Raw genomic sequence first — 13,399 nt, 5'->3', positions numbered from 1 at the left:
GACATAGAACAAGATGATAGAGACAAAAGAAAATAATGACCATCTCTGGAAGGAAAGGGATCAGTAGAAAATAAAAGTACTCCTTACAAATTTTTACCACAGTCTCGATACTCATGAAACTAGTTAATGCAAGTATTTTTTCCTGCTAATCTAAATTTAGAAAAAGAAAAGGACTCTCACCACTCTCGATTCCAACAAACTCTGTAGGCAGAGATCTGAGAGACTGACATGGTAAGAATTCTTACCTTCTGCTGGCTTTTGTCAGAGGTCCCAGGATCTCTCAGCTACAGTAGCCTTGGAGCGAGCAGTATCCAGCCAGTGAAAGTCCCTTTGTAGTTGCCAACTGTAGGAGGGGAAAAATTTTCCCTTCTTCCCTTATAGGTTCTTTGGCTAGTCTAATAACTAAATAGATGTAAGACAGATTAACAGGAGAAAAACAAGTTTAATTATGAACACATGAGAGCCTCATAAAGATATGAAGACTCAAAGGGCAGCCAGGTAATTGAGACTTCTATAATATCCTAAGCAAAGAAAAGGGGCAGGGATCTGGGAAAGAAAGGTCACTCATAGGAAAGCAGAGGAGATGTTTAGAAAACAAAGGTTGCTCTGTTATGCAGATAAGTTTCTTAAGATAAAAGACATCTCTAGTAACAGCTCTCTTCCTAGTACAGGCCCCCTTTCCAATGCAAATTTAGGCAACTGAGGAGTGAGAGGTAAAAGAGCTTTCCTGAATCTGCTGGGGTTTGATTGCCTTTAGCTCAAAATAATCCTCATGCTAAAGAGACATATTTTGGGGTGGCAAAACCTGCTGCCCTTCAGTAACAATTCAACTCAAACCTAACTATTTCCTGATTTCCCAAATAAAATTCACTTTCAGTCTGCATGCCCTTCCCACTAATCTATCCCTAAGGAAATTCTACCTATTGTTCAAAGTCTATTCCTTTAAGAGGCAGCATATTGTAATATATTTAAGAGCGTGGGCCCAGGCTCTGCCTGGCTTCAGAATGCTTAGGTTCAAATCTTGGCCTGCCATTTTCCAAATAAATAGCCTTGAGCAAAACAATTAACCTCTCTATGCTCTGTTTCCTTTTTCTAAGATGGGGATGATAATAACTCTTATTGCTCCTAAAGCTGCAAACAATAACTGAGTTAGGTTATGAAAAGTTCTTACAACATAGGAAATACTCAAAAAATGACAGATATTATTATTTATATAACTTTTAATGATCAATCCAACAAGATGTAATATCTTTTTTCTTTGAATTATTTATTCATTCAGCAAAGTGGTAGGCACTGCTGAGGGATAAAAACTATTAGAACCCTAATGTAAAGGAACTTACTGCCTGGTAAACAGACATACGAATGGATCATTTTTACTGTAATCACTGTTTTGTTTGAGCATTGTTTCTCAAGGTATGGTCTGAGGACTACTTGGAACACTCATACCTGGTGTTACTGCTAAAATGTAGATTCATGGACTCTAGTCTGGACCTAATAAATCAGAATCTCTGAGGTATGGCAAGCAGGTATTCTTAGGCATATTAAAATTTGAGAACTACCATATTTGAGGTATGAAGAGGATGCTTTGAAAACTAAGAGGAGAAGACCCTTGGATATCTTTCTACTTTCATTAATATGCTTATTTATCTTACTCTCCTCTTAAATTAAAATAAATTCCCTGAGGCTAGGTATTTTACTCCTCTTACTTAAATAGAATTAAACTGAATAAACTGATTGGTCATTTGTCTGAATAGAGATTCATGAATTTACAACATTTGACATTTTAGAAAATACTCAGACGTCTATATATTCTCTACTCCATAGCATGCTACCGGCTGTTTATTACGTACTCTTCAAATTTTCTGTAATACTTCATATTGTGGTCAACAACTCCTTAAACCCTTTTCTGTTCTTGGCTTCCAAGACATTGCACTTTTCTAACTTTCCTGTTCCCTCTTTGTTTGCTTTATGCCAGCTTCACTACCTGTTAGCTGAAAACCTTGGGTAAGTTACTAATCACTCTGAGCCTCAGGTTTTTCAAGGATAAAATGGGAATAATGGAGACAAAAGGAGGATAATACTTCCCATTCATGTCTATCGTCATAACTAAATATAATTATAGTAGATAATTTCCAAATGTTAATTCCCTTTATTAGCTCCTCTTGCCCTTATCACCTCATGAATGTGTTCCTAAGGTCTGATGTTGGACTTTTACTCTTTAATTTCAGCACTTTCTCTCGGTAATCTTATCTAGTTTCAATTTCACCAAGTACTTCTTGCAAGTGACTCCCCGTATGTCAAGAGAGAATTTTTCATTTTCCCCCTTCCAAATTAATCTTGCCACCTGCTACATCACCTAGTTTCAAAATCTCTGTGGGTCTTGAATTCACCTTCTTGACTTTCCCCTCACATTCACTAAGTTGTTAAGTTCTGCTGACTATATCCACGCAGGGCCAGGAAAAGGATGCTGAGGGGATGATATCGGATAGCCAGTACAAATTACTAGGGCTCAGAAGTTTGCAAGGGTGTCTGGGGGCAAATCTTTTATAGGGAGTTTTATCAGTCCATCCCTCCCAGGCAGTGTCCCAAATTTTCCCTCTGGCCCAAACCTGTTCTCATCAACACTGAGCCTTCAAATTCTCTTGCCTATCAGTCACTTCCTTTCTACTGTCCTGATAAAGGCCCTTACAACCTCGTAGATGGATATTATCACAGTCTCTTAATTTGAAAGAGAAACTAGACAGAAAGCTGTCTTCTATGCCAGAGCTTTCTAATTGGTGGGCTTCTTGATCCCCTTAGCCCTTGGGATGGCCAGAGGCCCCAAGCCAATCTCATCCAGCTCTAAGCAGCTCATCCAGGCTCCAGATCCCATCTAATTTACTCCAATGTGAGATAAAAATATTATCATTTTCTATGTGTGCTACAATGTGAAAAAGGTTGGGAAGCACTACTACTAAATTAATCTTCCTAAGTATTGATCTGATGGTATCATATATTCCTGCATAAAATCTTCACAAATGACTACTCACTGTCTACCAAGTAATTCTAAACTGCTTGGCTAGGCACTGTACAGTCTCACACCAACCTATCTGTCCAGTTCTGCCTCTCACTAATGCTGTCCTCTCCAGTCAAACTGAACCACTCTCCATTCTCTTCTCCTCATCATAATTGTACCCTTCTCTTCACCTAGGATATTTTCCATCTCCTGCAGGAGAAATTCACTTACCTTACCCATCCTTCAAGATCCAGTGCCATGTCACCTGCTTCATAAACACAACATTCCCATTTCCTACAGCAAGAACTGATTCTCTTAGTCTGAACTCACACAGCCTGTTTTAGCTTTCTTATGGCACTTATCTTATTCTGTCTTGTGCATTAAAGATGAACATACTTTATAACCTCTGCTACCAGTATTCCTTGAGTACAAGGTCTTGGATCTGCTCCCACCCCAGTACCTAACTCACTGCCTTTCATACTGCAAGTACTAAATTATTGAATTAAACAATTTTAAAGTTGAGGCCAGCCCCATAGCCAAGTGGTTAAAGTTCAGGCACTCCACTTCAGCCGCCCAAGGTTTTGCCAGTTCGGATCCTGGGCGCGGACCTAGCACCACTCATCAATCCATGGTGAGGCAGCATCCCACATAGCAGAGCCAGAAGGACCTACAACTAGAATATACAACTATGTACTGGGAGGCTTTGGGGAGAAAAAGGAAGGGAAAAATTTTTTAAAAGATTGGCAAAAGATGTTAGCTCAGGTGCCAAACTTAAAAAAAAAAATTTAAAGCTTATAGTATATATCAGTATGATTTCTGATAACTCTGTATCAGCCAATTTAGAAAAATAAAATCATGTATCGATAGTAGCTATAATAAAAAGCTACAGAACAATAAACAGAAGTTTTAATGCAGTACCCTAGAATGCAAATAGAAGAACCAAACATTTACATTAGAACGTGTAGCAGCGATTTCCAATTGATAAAGATCTAAAGAGCGATCGGTTGCAGATAAAAAAGAATTGCTAAACCCTGAATCCTGCCTCTATATGTTGTGTAAAATACACAAACGGAAAGGCTGTTTCCCTGACAACAAGTAAACAAATCCCACCTCTTTAATTCCCAGCTCTGTGGCGTTGCTGTATGCATCCACTCCACACAGAGTGGAAAACTTCAGAAGCCCCCAGTATTCTTCAGCAAAGAGGCACAGAATTCTAAGTTCAGGCTGGTAAGAAGAGGAACAGGAAGGGGAAAACCTCTTACCTGGAATCCAGCGCACTCTCACAGAAAGGAGACCCATTGTAATGGGAGAAAGACTGCTGACAAAATGGAGATAGATTTGAAAAACCATGTTTGCGGTGACTTTAGCAGCAGCAGCTCCCGTGATTTCCAAATCCTCCTACTCACTGGCAGTGAGCTGAAACATGCACTTCCTGGGCTGTCCCTGGCTCACTGACAGAACAGGAGGGAATGGGAGGAAGGGGGAGCTGGTGGAGAGGCGGGGCTTCAAAATTCCCACAATCTCTGTGTCTCATTTCCATGACAAGTATCCCAACAACCTATCTATAAGTAGCTGTTTGAAATATTAAAATTGGACTACCAATAGTGGTCTTCCTTCCTAAACTTTCCTCTTTCAAATCTGTCCTCACACTACAATTGAGTCAGTTGATCCATAGGATCAATTTCATTATGCCGCCCCTCTCTGAAAGATTCAGATCTCCTCTTTCCTTACAGAATAAAGTCCAAATTTAGTCTGTCAACAAAGGACTCTACAACGTGGTCACAACCTACATTTCATCCTTTGTCTCTATGCCTTTCTAGTACTTTCATTCATCCTTTTCTTTTATCTTCATTTAATTTACAAAACATTTTCTGACAATCTAATGTGAATAAGTCCCTGTGAAGGTATGCCCTTAAAAATCTTCTAACCATATATTTTATTAATATAACATTTTTGAGCACAAATGTGTCAAACAACTGTGCTACAAATTGAGAATATCAAGAAACAAAATTCAGTCCCTGCTTTCTACTTGTTTAGATGATACGCTATACCCCGTGTGAATCCTCAGCCCAGTAAAATGACTGTTGAACATACCAAGTGTTTTGTTCTTCTGTGCCTTTGAACAAAATTTTCCCTGCCTGAAATATCCTCCATCTTTCCTTTTCAAAAACCTATTTCAACATCTACCTCTCTGACCCCCTTGCCAAAGGCCTTCTAGTAACTCCCACTAGGAGGAGTTACTAGCAACACCACAGAGATACTTCTAACACTTACACGTCATGTCTTCCTAGCAAAGACAGGTAAGTATATTTCAAGAAAGGGATGGTTAAAACTGTCAGAAGGGAGAACAGAGAGTATCTTACACTATTCTGTATTCCCTACAACGGCTTGCAGAGTATGATGTACAAAGATATTAGATATGTATTTTAATTTGTAATCAGTGAAAAATATAAACTTGTGAAATTTCTTTGAAATGAAAGAGTGATATTAGATGTATAAATTAAAGGGCAATGTTATTCCTGCAATAGTGTACCTCCAGCTGTGAGATAATTATTCTCGTTTATGTGGATGGTACCAAAGACATCAAAATTTGATAAAAATAAGCCTTAATTAGGCTCTGAGGAACTTTTACTCTCAGAGGTAGCTGTTCGGACCAGTAAACACATTGTGACTATAAACCAGTTCCCTATTTTAATCAGACAAATGAAATGATCCAATCAATTCTCTGAACCTGCAGAGGGAAGGACCAGATGCTGAACAACGGTGACACCAACAAGATATAACAAGTATACTACGAAACCCACTCTGAAACAATCTGTTAGCCTCATTTTCACATTGATAATAATCGCTCAGAAAAAAAACAACTCAAGAACATTTTCTTAATGGTCATGGGCCAGTAGTCATCGTTGTATTCAGAACATTAAAGAACTCTATAACATAACAGACTAACTCAAAATCCAGGTGACATGTCATATCAACTCAAATAGAGTCTTCTGATTGTATTTAGTATTTAAAAAATCCCATTTCTAATAGTTACTTCATTGACCTCCAAACTGTCCCATGCCATGAGCATATCCCTCTACAAACCTAGTAATTTTTTCCACTGAATAATTAATATTTTTAGTAATATTATTTTACTTTACTATTTTTAATCCTTTCTTGAATGAATATTTGTTACATGGTATATATGCCTTAAAATAATAAATTGATGAAATGAGATTTTATTTTAACATTTAGAAGGCAGCAAGGCAAACATGGTGTCCACCTGAGGAATACCAAATTCCCTGTGGCACTGTTTGTAAATATGTCCAAACCTGTGACGCTTATATCAGCAAAATATACATATTATAGACTGAATTATCTATATGATTGAAAAATGGGTGCTGTGATTTTTTTAAGTCTGATTAATATAGTTATTATATCTAATTACATAACATATTGAAGGTTTGCAATAAAAGCACAGCAATAACTTTCACTGAAGTGAGAATTTTTTTTAGTTTGATGAGTATTAGAGATCTTCTAGTCCAAATTCAATTTCTGAATTATATTAGGATTGAAATGATCCACCAAGGTTGCCTTGTTGTTTAGGCAATCTCTTTACTTCTGGATTACTAGTCTTTATCCGCTACCACACAGCTGCTAAAGCTTCTAAATATAATTCATTAACTGCACCATTAATATTGTTGATTGTAAAAAAGCCAACTCATACAAGGTTCTGGTTAGTAATCGCTGGTTTTTATTTTACCACTATTACCACAAGAAAATAATTTTAAACCAAGAATTTTTATTAGCCATGTACAATAATAGTGAAAATAATCAAATGGTAACGTTAAATAGCAATAGCACAGTTATATTTTATTACATATTGAGAAAGTGGACAAATTACTTTTGGGTTTCAATTTTTTTATACTATTGACCATGAAAAACATTTTAAAACTATCTCCAAAGCTATCTATCTGCTATTTAAACAAAATATTCTAAAAGAAAAAGTGCAATATTGTTAAACATTATCAAATTAACTCGAGTTCTCTTTTCGAAGTTTAAGAAAGGCCAGGAGGTTTAAGAAAAAAAAAGAAAGAAAAGAATTCATATATAAGTTAAATAATTTACTTTTATAAAATATGCCAAGTATTTGACCCTCAAAAGAAAAGCTACATACTTCATATTAATGTCCAGATTAAAGTCCCTTTTAACTCTAGAAAAGAAATTCAAGGAGTTTCCCCTTATGTTTAAGGTACACATTTTCCTTTAACAACTAGAGAGTTTTCAGAGCATAAATGTCATTCTCTCATTACAACAATAATGGGCTTAAATTCTCAGCTTATTTTAAGTACACAACTTTATCTGTGCAGTGTGTTTGCAATCATTGTAAACCTTTGTCTAAGGAGCTCTCTTTTTTGTATTAGAAAGTTTTCAATAGTATTGGCTTCTTTGAAGAGTCCATCTATCTCGTCAATATAAGATGCATCTACTGCTGCTCTCTCACTAATGGGGAAAAAATTTTAAGTTAAACTAAATAGTTATAACATCTAAACACACTACCATAGTGATGTTCTTTATTATTCTAAATTTGTTAGCTATTTCATTTAAATGGCTTTGTACATCAGAAAGCCTCGTTAATTTACAAACACTCTTCACTAAAGGTTAAATTAGTCCCACAAATATTTTTGATTATCAAGTCTCCTAACACAGCAAAATGTGTATCTTATACATTATAATTCTAATATTAAACTATATACATTATTTTAACAGCCACACAAACCATTATTCAAATACAGTGACTGTCCAGTAGTTTAAAAAAATACCTTATAAAACACAATCTCAGGCCAATTAAATATTTAAATTCAGCCTTCAAATGTATATAGATAATAGTTAAGTATTTCATAAATATAAATATTTATTTTATCTTTAATATCACTCTATCATTATCATTAGCTTTACCAAATGGTATTTGTCTCAAAGAGGTTTTTTCACAAAATTTTAAATGTTGCATCATCATATTAGAGATCAAAATATATCCAGCCTAGCATTAGCTCTGGTAGTAGCAAAACAAAGAATGGTTATAGGGAAGTTTGGGGTTATCTTTTGAAAATAACCAACTAATCTATCACAAGAAACTGAGGTAGAATAAAAAATTCCAAAATTATAATTACTGGACAGGTTTTGCAGCAACTGAACTAAACTTCCCACTATGGAGCTTCCAGCAGAAAACTTCTACAGTCATGCACTGCATAACAGTGTTTCAGTGAACAGTGGACCACATATACAATGGCGATCCCGTAAGATTAGTACCATAAGGCCTAGCTGTATAGTAGACCATACCATCTAGGTTTGTGTAAACGCACTCTACGACGTTCACACAATGACAAAATCGCCTAATGATGTATTTCTCAGAACATACTCTTCTCATTAAACAATGCATGACTGTATTTCTAAGATAAAGACTAAAGAGAATTATAAGTACTTGCCTTAAGATCTTTGCATATGTAGACAACATTAGATTAATTTCCTTGCTCATATCTGTTCAAAAAAAAAATCACTGGGTAAGTTAAAAACTGTAAGAAACCTTCTGTATCAGAAAATCAATGTATAGAAATATAAGCATTTTATACATCACCATTCAAATCTTTCTCCAGGGCTTCATCTTTATAAAATAGTCCAGAGCTTTCAGAGAAAGAGGAATCTGATTTTCCAAGAGAGGAAAGTTGTGGACTATCTGGCATTTGAGACTATTAGAAGAAAGTAAAAAAACAGGTAAACAGTCAACAAGATCTTTAGAACATATACATTCTCTCAAAAAAGAAAAAAAGCAAATAAAATGTCTTTCAGAAAAAAAGCAAGTATGCTAGAAATTATATGCTCTTGTGTCCTAAATAGTCATTTGAAATTTTATCATTCAGGAAACTTTCAGACCCAACAAGCAGCTTGTTCAACATACTAAATTTTATTTTCGTTTTACCTTAGACCTTGAATATGGTAGTAATCCCTGACGAAGAAGTTTCCTGTTTCTTGAACCAGTAGATGTTTCCAGAGCAAAACTTTGATTTTAACAATAGCCAAATGCTTGCAAAATTTTACAAGATAACATAACCTTTAAGGGAGCAAATAAATAATGTTCCAAATGCAAACAGATCAATTGATGGGGGTCGCAGTGAAGGAGAGCAGGATACAGTGGTCTCTTTAAAAATATCAGCAACTACAGTACCTAGGTATTCTACTTATTATAGCAAAATAACTATTTAAAGCTCTATGTATCATAAAGGTGTGAACCCACTTCTGTCTCTAGATCACAAATTACCACAAAGAAATCTCCCCACAGTTTCTTGAAGGCCTGCACTTGGTGAAAATACAGCTGGAGTCAACACAGTTCCTGCTGGGACAATCCCAGCTCTGGGAATATGAAAACATTAAATTCCATTTACCAATATAACTTCGTTACATGGAAGAAATTTGAGAAGCATATAAAATAAAATAGAAGGCTCCGGGAGCATACAGATTACCTCCAACTCTCTTGTTCTCTTGCAATTTCTGGTATCAGGTTTTACAAGGTGACTTGCCATCATATTCCGGAGGCAAGAGCTGCAAAGTTTAGAGCAATGCCAAATTTAAGTACAAAATCGATGCTAGCGCTCTCCTGAATCCTTCCCTCTCCTTCCATTCCTACTGCCACTGTGAATTTAGGCTCTCCTTCTTTGTCACTTACCTAAACTACTCAATTTCTCCCTTCCCTATTTCATCTGCCAACTGCTGTTTGGGCAATCTTTCCAAAACTCTGATTCCCATATTCCCTTAACCTTTCATAACTCTGACTATTGCATTCTTTAAACTCAGAAACCTTCCCTTGGCTACTGATCGCTCCAGAATAAGTTCAAACTGCATGGTATGGCGGCCAAAGTCCTACATCACCTGGGGCCAACCCACTTCTCCCGTGATTTTCACGTACTCCCTCTAGATACAGTCAGCCAAACTAGCAGTTTCTTTGGCACTTCCGCCTTGTTTCAGGGTTCATTTAAGATCCTTCTACCTTCATAAATTCTTAATGTTGACCTAGATCTTAAAGTTCATCTAATTCAATTTCATTTTTTACAGAGGTGAAAACAGGTGCAGAGATAGGTGACCAAGATCAAACAAGTAAAACAAGCCAGACTAGAACCAAGATCTCTTCTAGTCTGAGATCGTTTCCACTGTCCTATCTTACCTTCCTGTAGCATCGAATTTTACTTTTAAATCACTTTCCCACAAATTCTGAAGCCAATTTCCCTAGGAGTCTGAAAGATTGTTTAAACTTAAAGCCAAAATGCTGAAACCTAGGATGATATAGTCTCTACAGCTTAAGAGATGAGGAGCCCTGTCTACACTCAAGTTACTGTGCTTGTTTTTTGAGAAACTATGCTGACCTAATTGTAATGAATCTGATTAGTCACACATAATAATCATATATGTAAGATAGCAATCACAAATAATAAAGATGTTTCGTAAATTCTGTACAGCGCTTCTACATTCCTGTCAGCTTTCTAATATACACACTTAAGTGCTACAATAAAAACGTGGAAAATGCACAGTAGTGCTCACTTTGCCTCGGGAAGTTCAAAACTGCTTCAGAGAAGCCAACACGAGAGTCGTTCTCTTCCCTCTTCCCCTTTCTGTTTTTTCCTTTTACATCTCTTATCTCCTCTCTCATAGTCCTATTTCCACAAAAATAAATTTCCCGTCACAGCTTAGGGTCTCAGCTGGATCCAGGCCTGGTCAAGAGGCTGGGCCTCGTCATGTGACAAACACCATTCACAGCCACTTCCCCCCGCTATGCAATCTCAGGCGTCGGGAACTTAGTCATTACCAAGAAGTACCCCTTTGCCTTATGCAACTTTTTCTCCCAGACTTCTCTTTCTTCTCAAGGCCACCTGGGCCCCTGAGGCCATTTCACCTTTTTTCTCACTTCCGTCCCCCTCTCCTTCCTCCCCACTAGAGACCCCGAGAAGAAGCTTCTATCCTCTTGCTGCCTTATTTCACACCCTCACGGGCGCTCATCCCTCCAGCCCACCCCAAGACGGGTCTGGTACCCAGCGCCGGGACCTTCCTCGCCAGCGACAGCCCGGAAATGGAGAGATCACAGGGTGCGAATGCGCAGATTGTGCGGGCGGCCGCGAGGCACGGCGTTCCCAGCGGTCAGCGCGCCAGTCACGTGACCCCGCGCGAGGCCTCTGGGAGCTTGGCGTGGGGCCTCCAGCTGCCGCGGAAAGGCAGCTTTGTATCTCCCGCTCTTTCTCTCACCTTAGAATCTCTGTCAAACAAAAACTCTTTCTCTGACTCCCGGCCTGTTTGTGGAAGAAGGGAAAAAGCTGACGCAGGTCTCTCAAGAAAGAACAGGGAAGCCTCGCCACAGCAAGGCAGGGGTGGGGCCCCGCCTCTTGGGATCTCAGTAAAGGAACGCAAAATAGTACACCCAACGCCACTTTTCAAGTACAAGTTCCGTCTTATGCCAGGTGCTTGGTTTGAAGGAAGAGTTTCTACCGACATTCCCGCGGCCTGCAAGCGAAAGTTCTAGATCCAGAGACTACGTTCCTTCAGTTCTTTTTGTTTGATGCAAGCAGACTTCTGGAGTCACACCCTTTTAGAAAAGTTCCTGCTTGATGTGTCACTAAGTGTAGTGGACTTAATTGGCAGCTCTCAAAAAATACTTTGCAACACGCATGGCTCGCATCCTTGAAGCTCAGCCTCCTCGCGTGTTTTAATGTGGTGACTTTGACCTGCCGGTTCAAAGATAGACGTTCTAAACTAAAGCCTAGTTAGTAGATGTAGAAGAAAGCAAGCATATCACCTCATAAAGCAAAGGTCACTAACACCCCCCATAAATTCCAGGTACATGATCTTACACCTTAGCAAATTATATTTAACATGTTTTTCCTTTTTGGTTTATTTAAATGTTTGTGGTCATAAAGACTTGTAAGTATTGTGTGTGTTTATCTGTTGGCCGTTTGTGAAGAAGCTGATTGTTTTAAGTAAGTTCCTAGAAAACAAGTACTCTGTTTAACTTAATAAAACTAGGCCAGATGATTATGGTGCAGTCATTAAAGGATCCCAATTACTGTCCGAGGATGATGCCAATCTGTGTTGAAATTTTCCTTATCTGTGGTAAAATGAAGGAAAAAGGAAGGAGTTTTTCATAAACCCAATGTATTTACTTTAAAGGGTTGTCCTTTATACTATGTCCTTTCTAATTTTTTGGTGTTAAAGTGTCCTTTCCTGCAATAGAAATCTAAAGACTTTTAAATTTTTAATGTCCTTATTTGGTAAAATATAAAGTTGTCCCCTCAGTGTCTCTCTCCTCTTCATTCTAATCATTATTTTTGTTATTATTCTTAATGGTCTGTTAAATCCAAAAGTCTGGGAAATACTGATCTAATTCTTCTTCCAGCCTTCACGTTGTATAACAGCTAAACAGTTAGTCATGTAGTTCTTAAAATATTTCCAGGGAAAATGATTCCATCTAATAAATAACTGTTAACATCAAATTAAGAGAAACCATGGTCATTTTATTTTTAAAGTCTTATCTTCTGTTTATAAGCTAAATAAGAGAAAGTGAGAGGGTGTGGAGGGTTATGGTTATCTAGTGCTTTAAAAATTCAAAGGGCTGTCACCATCCCATGTAATCTTCGCAAAAATCTCTATGGATGGGGCCGGCTCGGCCAAGTGGTTTGGTGGCCCAGGGTTTCACTGGTTCGCATCCTGGGAGCAGACATGGCCCCGCTCATCAGGCCATGCTGAGGCAGCGTCCTGGGTGCCACAACTAGAAGGACCCACAACTAAAAATATACAACTATGTACTGGGGGGCTTTAGGGAGAAAAAGGAAAAATAAGATCTTTAAAAAAAAAAAAAATCCTGTGGCGTAGGCAGGACTTGGAGACCCAAATGGGTTGCTCTATCTCAAAGAAAAAAATGTTTGTCCCAAAACTAAGAAATGGGTAAATTATACATTCTACGTCTTTACACCTGGAGTGAAACAATTGGCAATGGGCCATTTAAAATTAATGTTTAATTTTAAACATTGTTTGATGCTCTGCTTCTGATCCCTGTTTGACCCCACTTCATGCTTTCGTGTTAACTGGCCCAGTTGGACGCTACAGGTGGAGGACGAAAACTTCTTATGTCTGTTTCAACCGTGTGTATTCTTATCATAAACTTCTTAAATGTGCTATTTTTTTTCTTCTGATAGTCACCGCACCAAGCAGCTCCAACCATACTGCTGCAGACTTGCTTTGTAATCACTGCTGTGGAATGATGTTTTTATGACCTTAGAAAATGAAAACCCTATCTTGTTAAAAATAAAACCAAAAAACCCAACTAGCTACTTATGTAAGCAGTTTGTTTCCTTACTCTAGAACTCCTCTGTTTTCATACAGTCT

At 37.7% G+C, this 13,399-nt stretch overlaps 2 protein-coding genes across 6 annotated transcripts in view; both read right to left on the bottom strand.

Annotated features, from left to right (window-relative positions):
- Positions 1–4,400, bottom strand: part of BCO2 (beta-carotene oxygenase 2) — a 47,742-nt gene extending 43,342 nt beyond the window's left edge. The window contains exons 1-2 of one of the 2 annotated variants that reach the window (XM_046637608.1): positions 4,258–4,400; positions 246–343 (exon numbers count right to left, since the gene is read on the bottom strand). Coding sequence is in view for 1 of the 2 variants with exons in the window: in XM_046637607.1 (XP_046493563.1) it covers positions 4,258–4,345 (88 nt within the window). In the remaining variant the exon portion in view is untranslated. The remainder of the gene's footprint in view (positions 1–245; positions 344–4,257) is intronic. The other variant, XM_046637607.1, reaches the window with a different exon arrangement.
- A 2,397-nt stretch (positions 4,401–6,797) lies between these two features.
- Positions 6,798–11,529, bottom strand: TEX12 (testis expressed 12). 4 transcript variants are annotated; one of them, XM_046638118.1, is made up of 5 exons: positions 11,443–11,529; positions 9,496–9,574; positions 8,613–8,724; positions 8,464–8,515; positions 6,798–7,480 (listed from the first exon to the last, which is right to left on the bottom strand). In XM_046638118.1, exons 2-5 carry the CDS (start codon positions 9,556–9,558, stop codon positions 7,336–7,338), a joined length of 372 nt encoding a protein of 123 aa, XP_046494074.1. In that variant the 5' UTR covers positions 9,559–9,574; positions 11,443–11,529; the 3' UTR covers positions 6,798–7,335. The 4 variants fall into 4 exon arrangements, with proteins under 4 accessions (XP_046494074.1, XP_046494076.1, XP_046494075.1 ...); XM_046638120.1 differs by lacking the exon at positions 11,443–11,529 and adding an exon at positions 11,267–11,332; XM_046638119.1 differs by lacking the exon at positions 11,443–11,529 and adding an exon at positions 11,056–11,120.
- Positions 11,530–13,399: the final 1,870 nt, after the last annotated feature.

The sequence above is a fragment of the Equus quagga genome, chromosome 14 (genome assembly GCF_021613505.1).
Source record: "Equus quagga isolate Etosha38 chromosome 14, UCLA_HA_Equagga_1.0, whole genome shotgun sequence".
NCBI lineage: Eukaryota > Metazoa > Chordata > Mammalia > Perissodactyla > Equidae > Equus > Equus quagga.
Note: the sequence above shows the minus strand (reverse complement) of the source record. Positions and strands in the feature narration are given on the sequence as shown.

Bases quoted from the DNA above. Each gene is read 5' to 3' on its own strand.
- TEX12 (XM_046638118.1), bottom strand. From the start codon at position 9,558: ATGATGGCAAGTCACCTTGTAAAACCTGATACCAGAAATTGCAAGAGA. The intron at 8,725-9,495 runs GTAATCTGTATG...TTCTTCTAATAG, and splicing joins AGAGAACAAGAGAGTTGGAG to TCTCAAATGCCAGATAGTCC. The intron at 8,516-8,612 runs GTGATGTATAAA...TTTTTTGAACAG, and splicing joins CCTGGAGAAAGATTTGAATG to ATATGAGCAAGGAAATTAAT.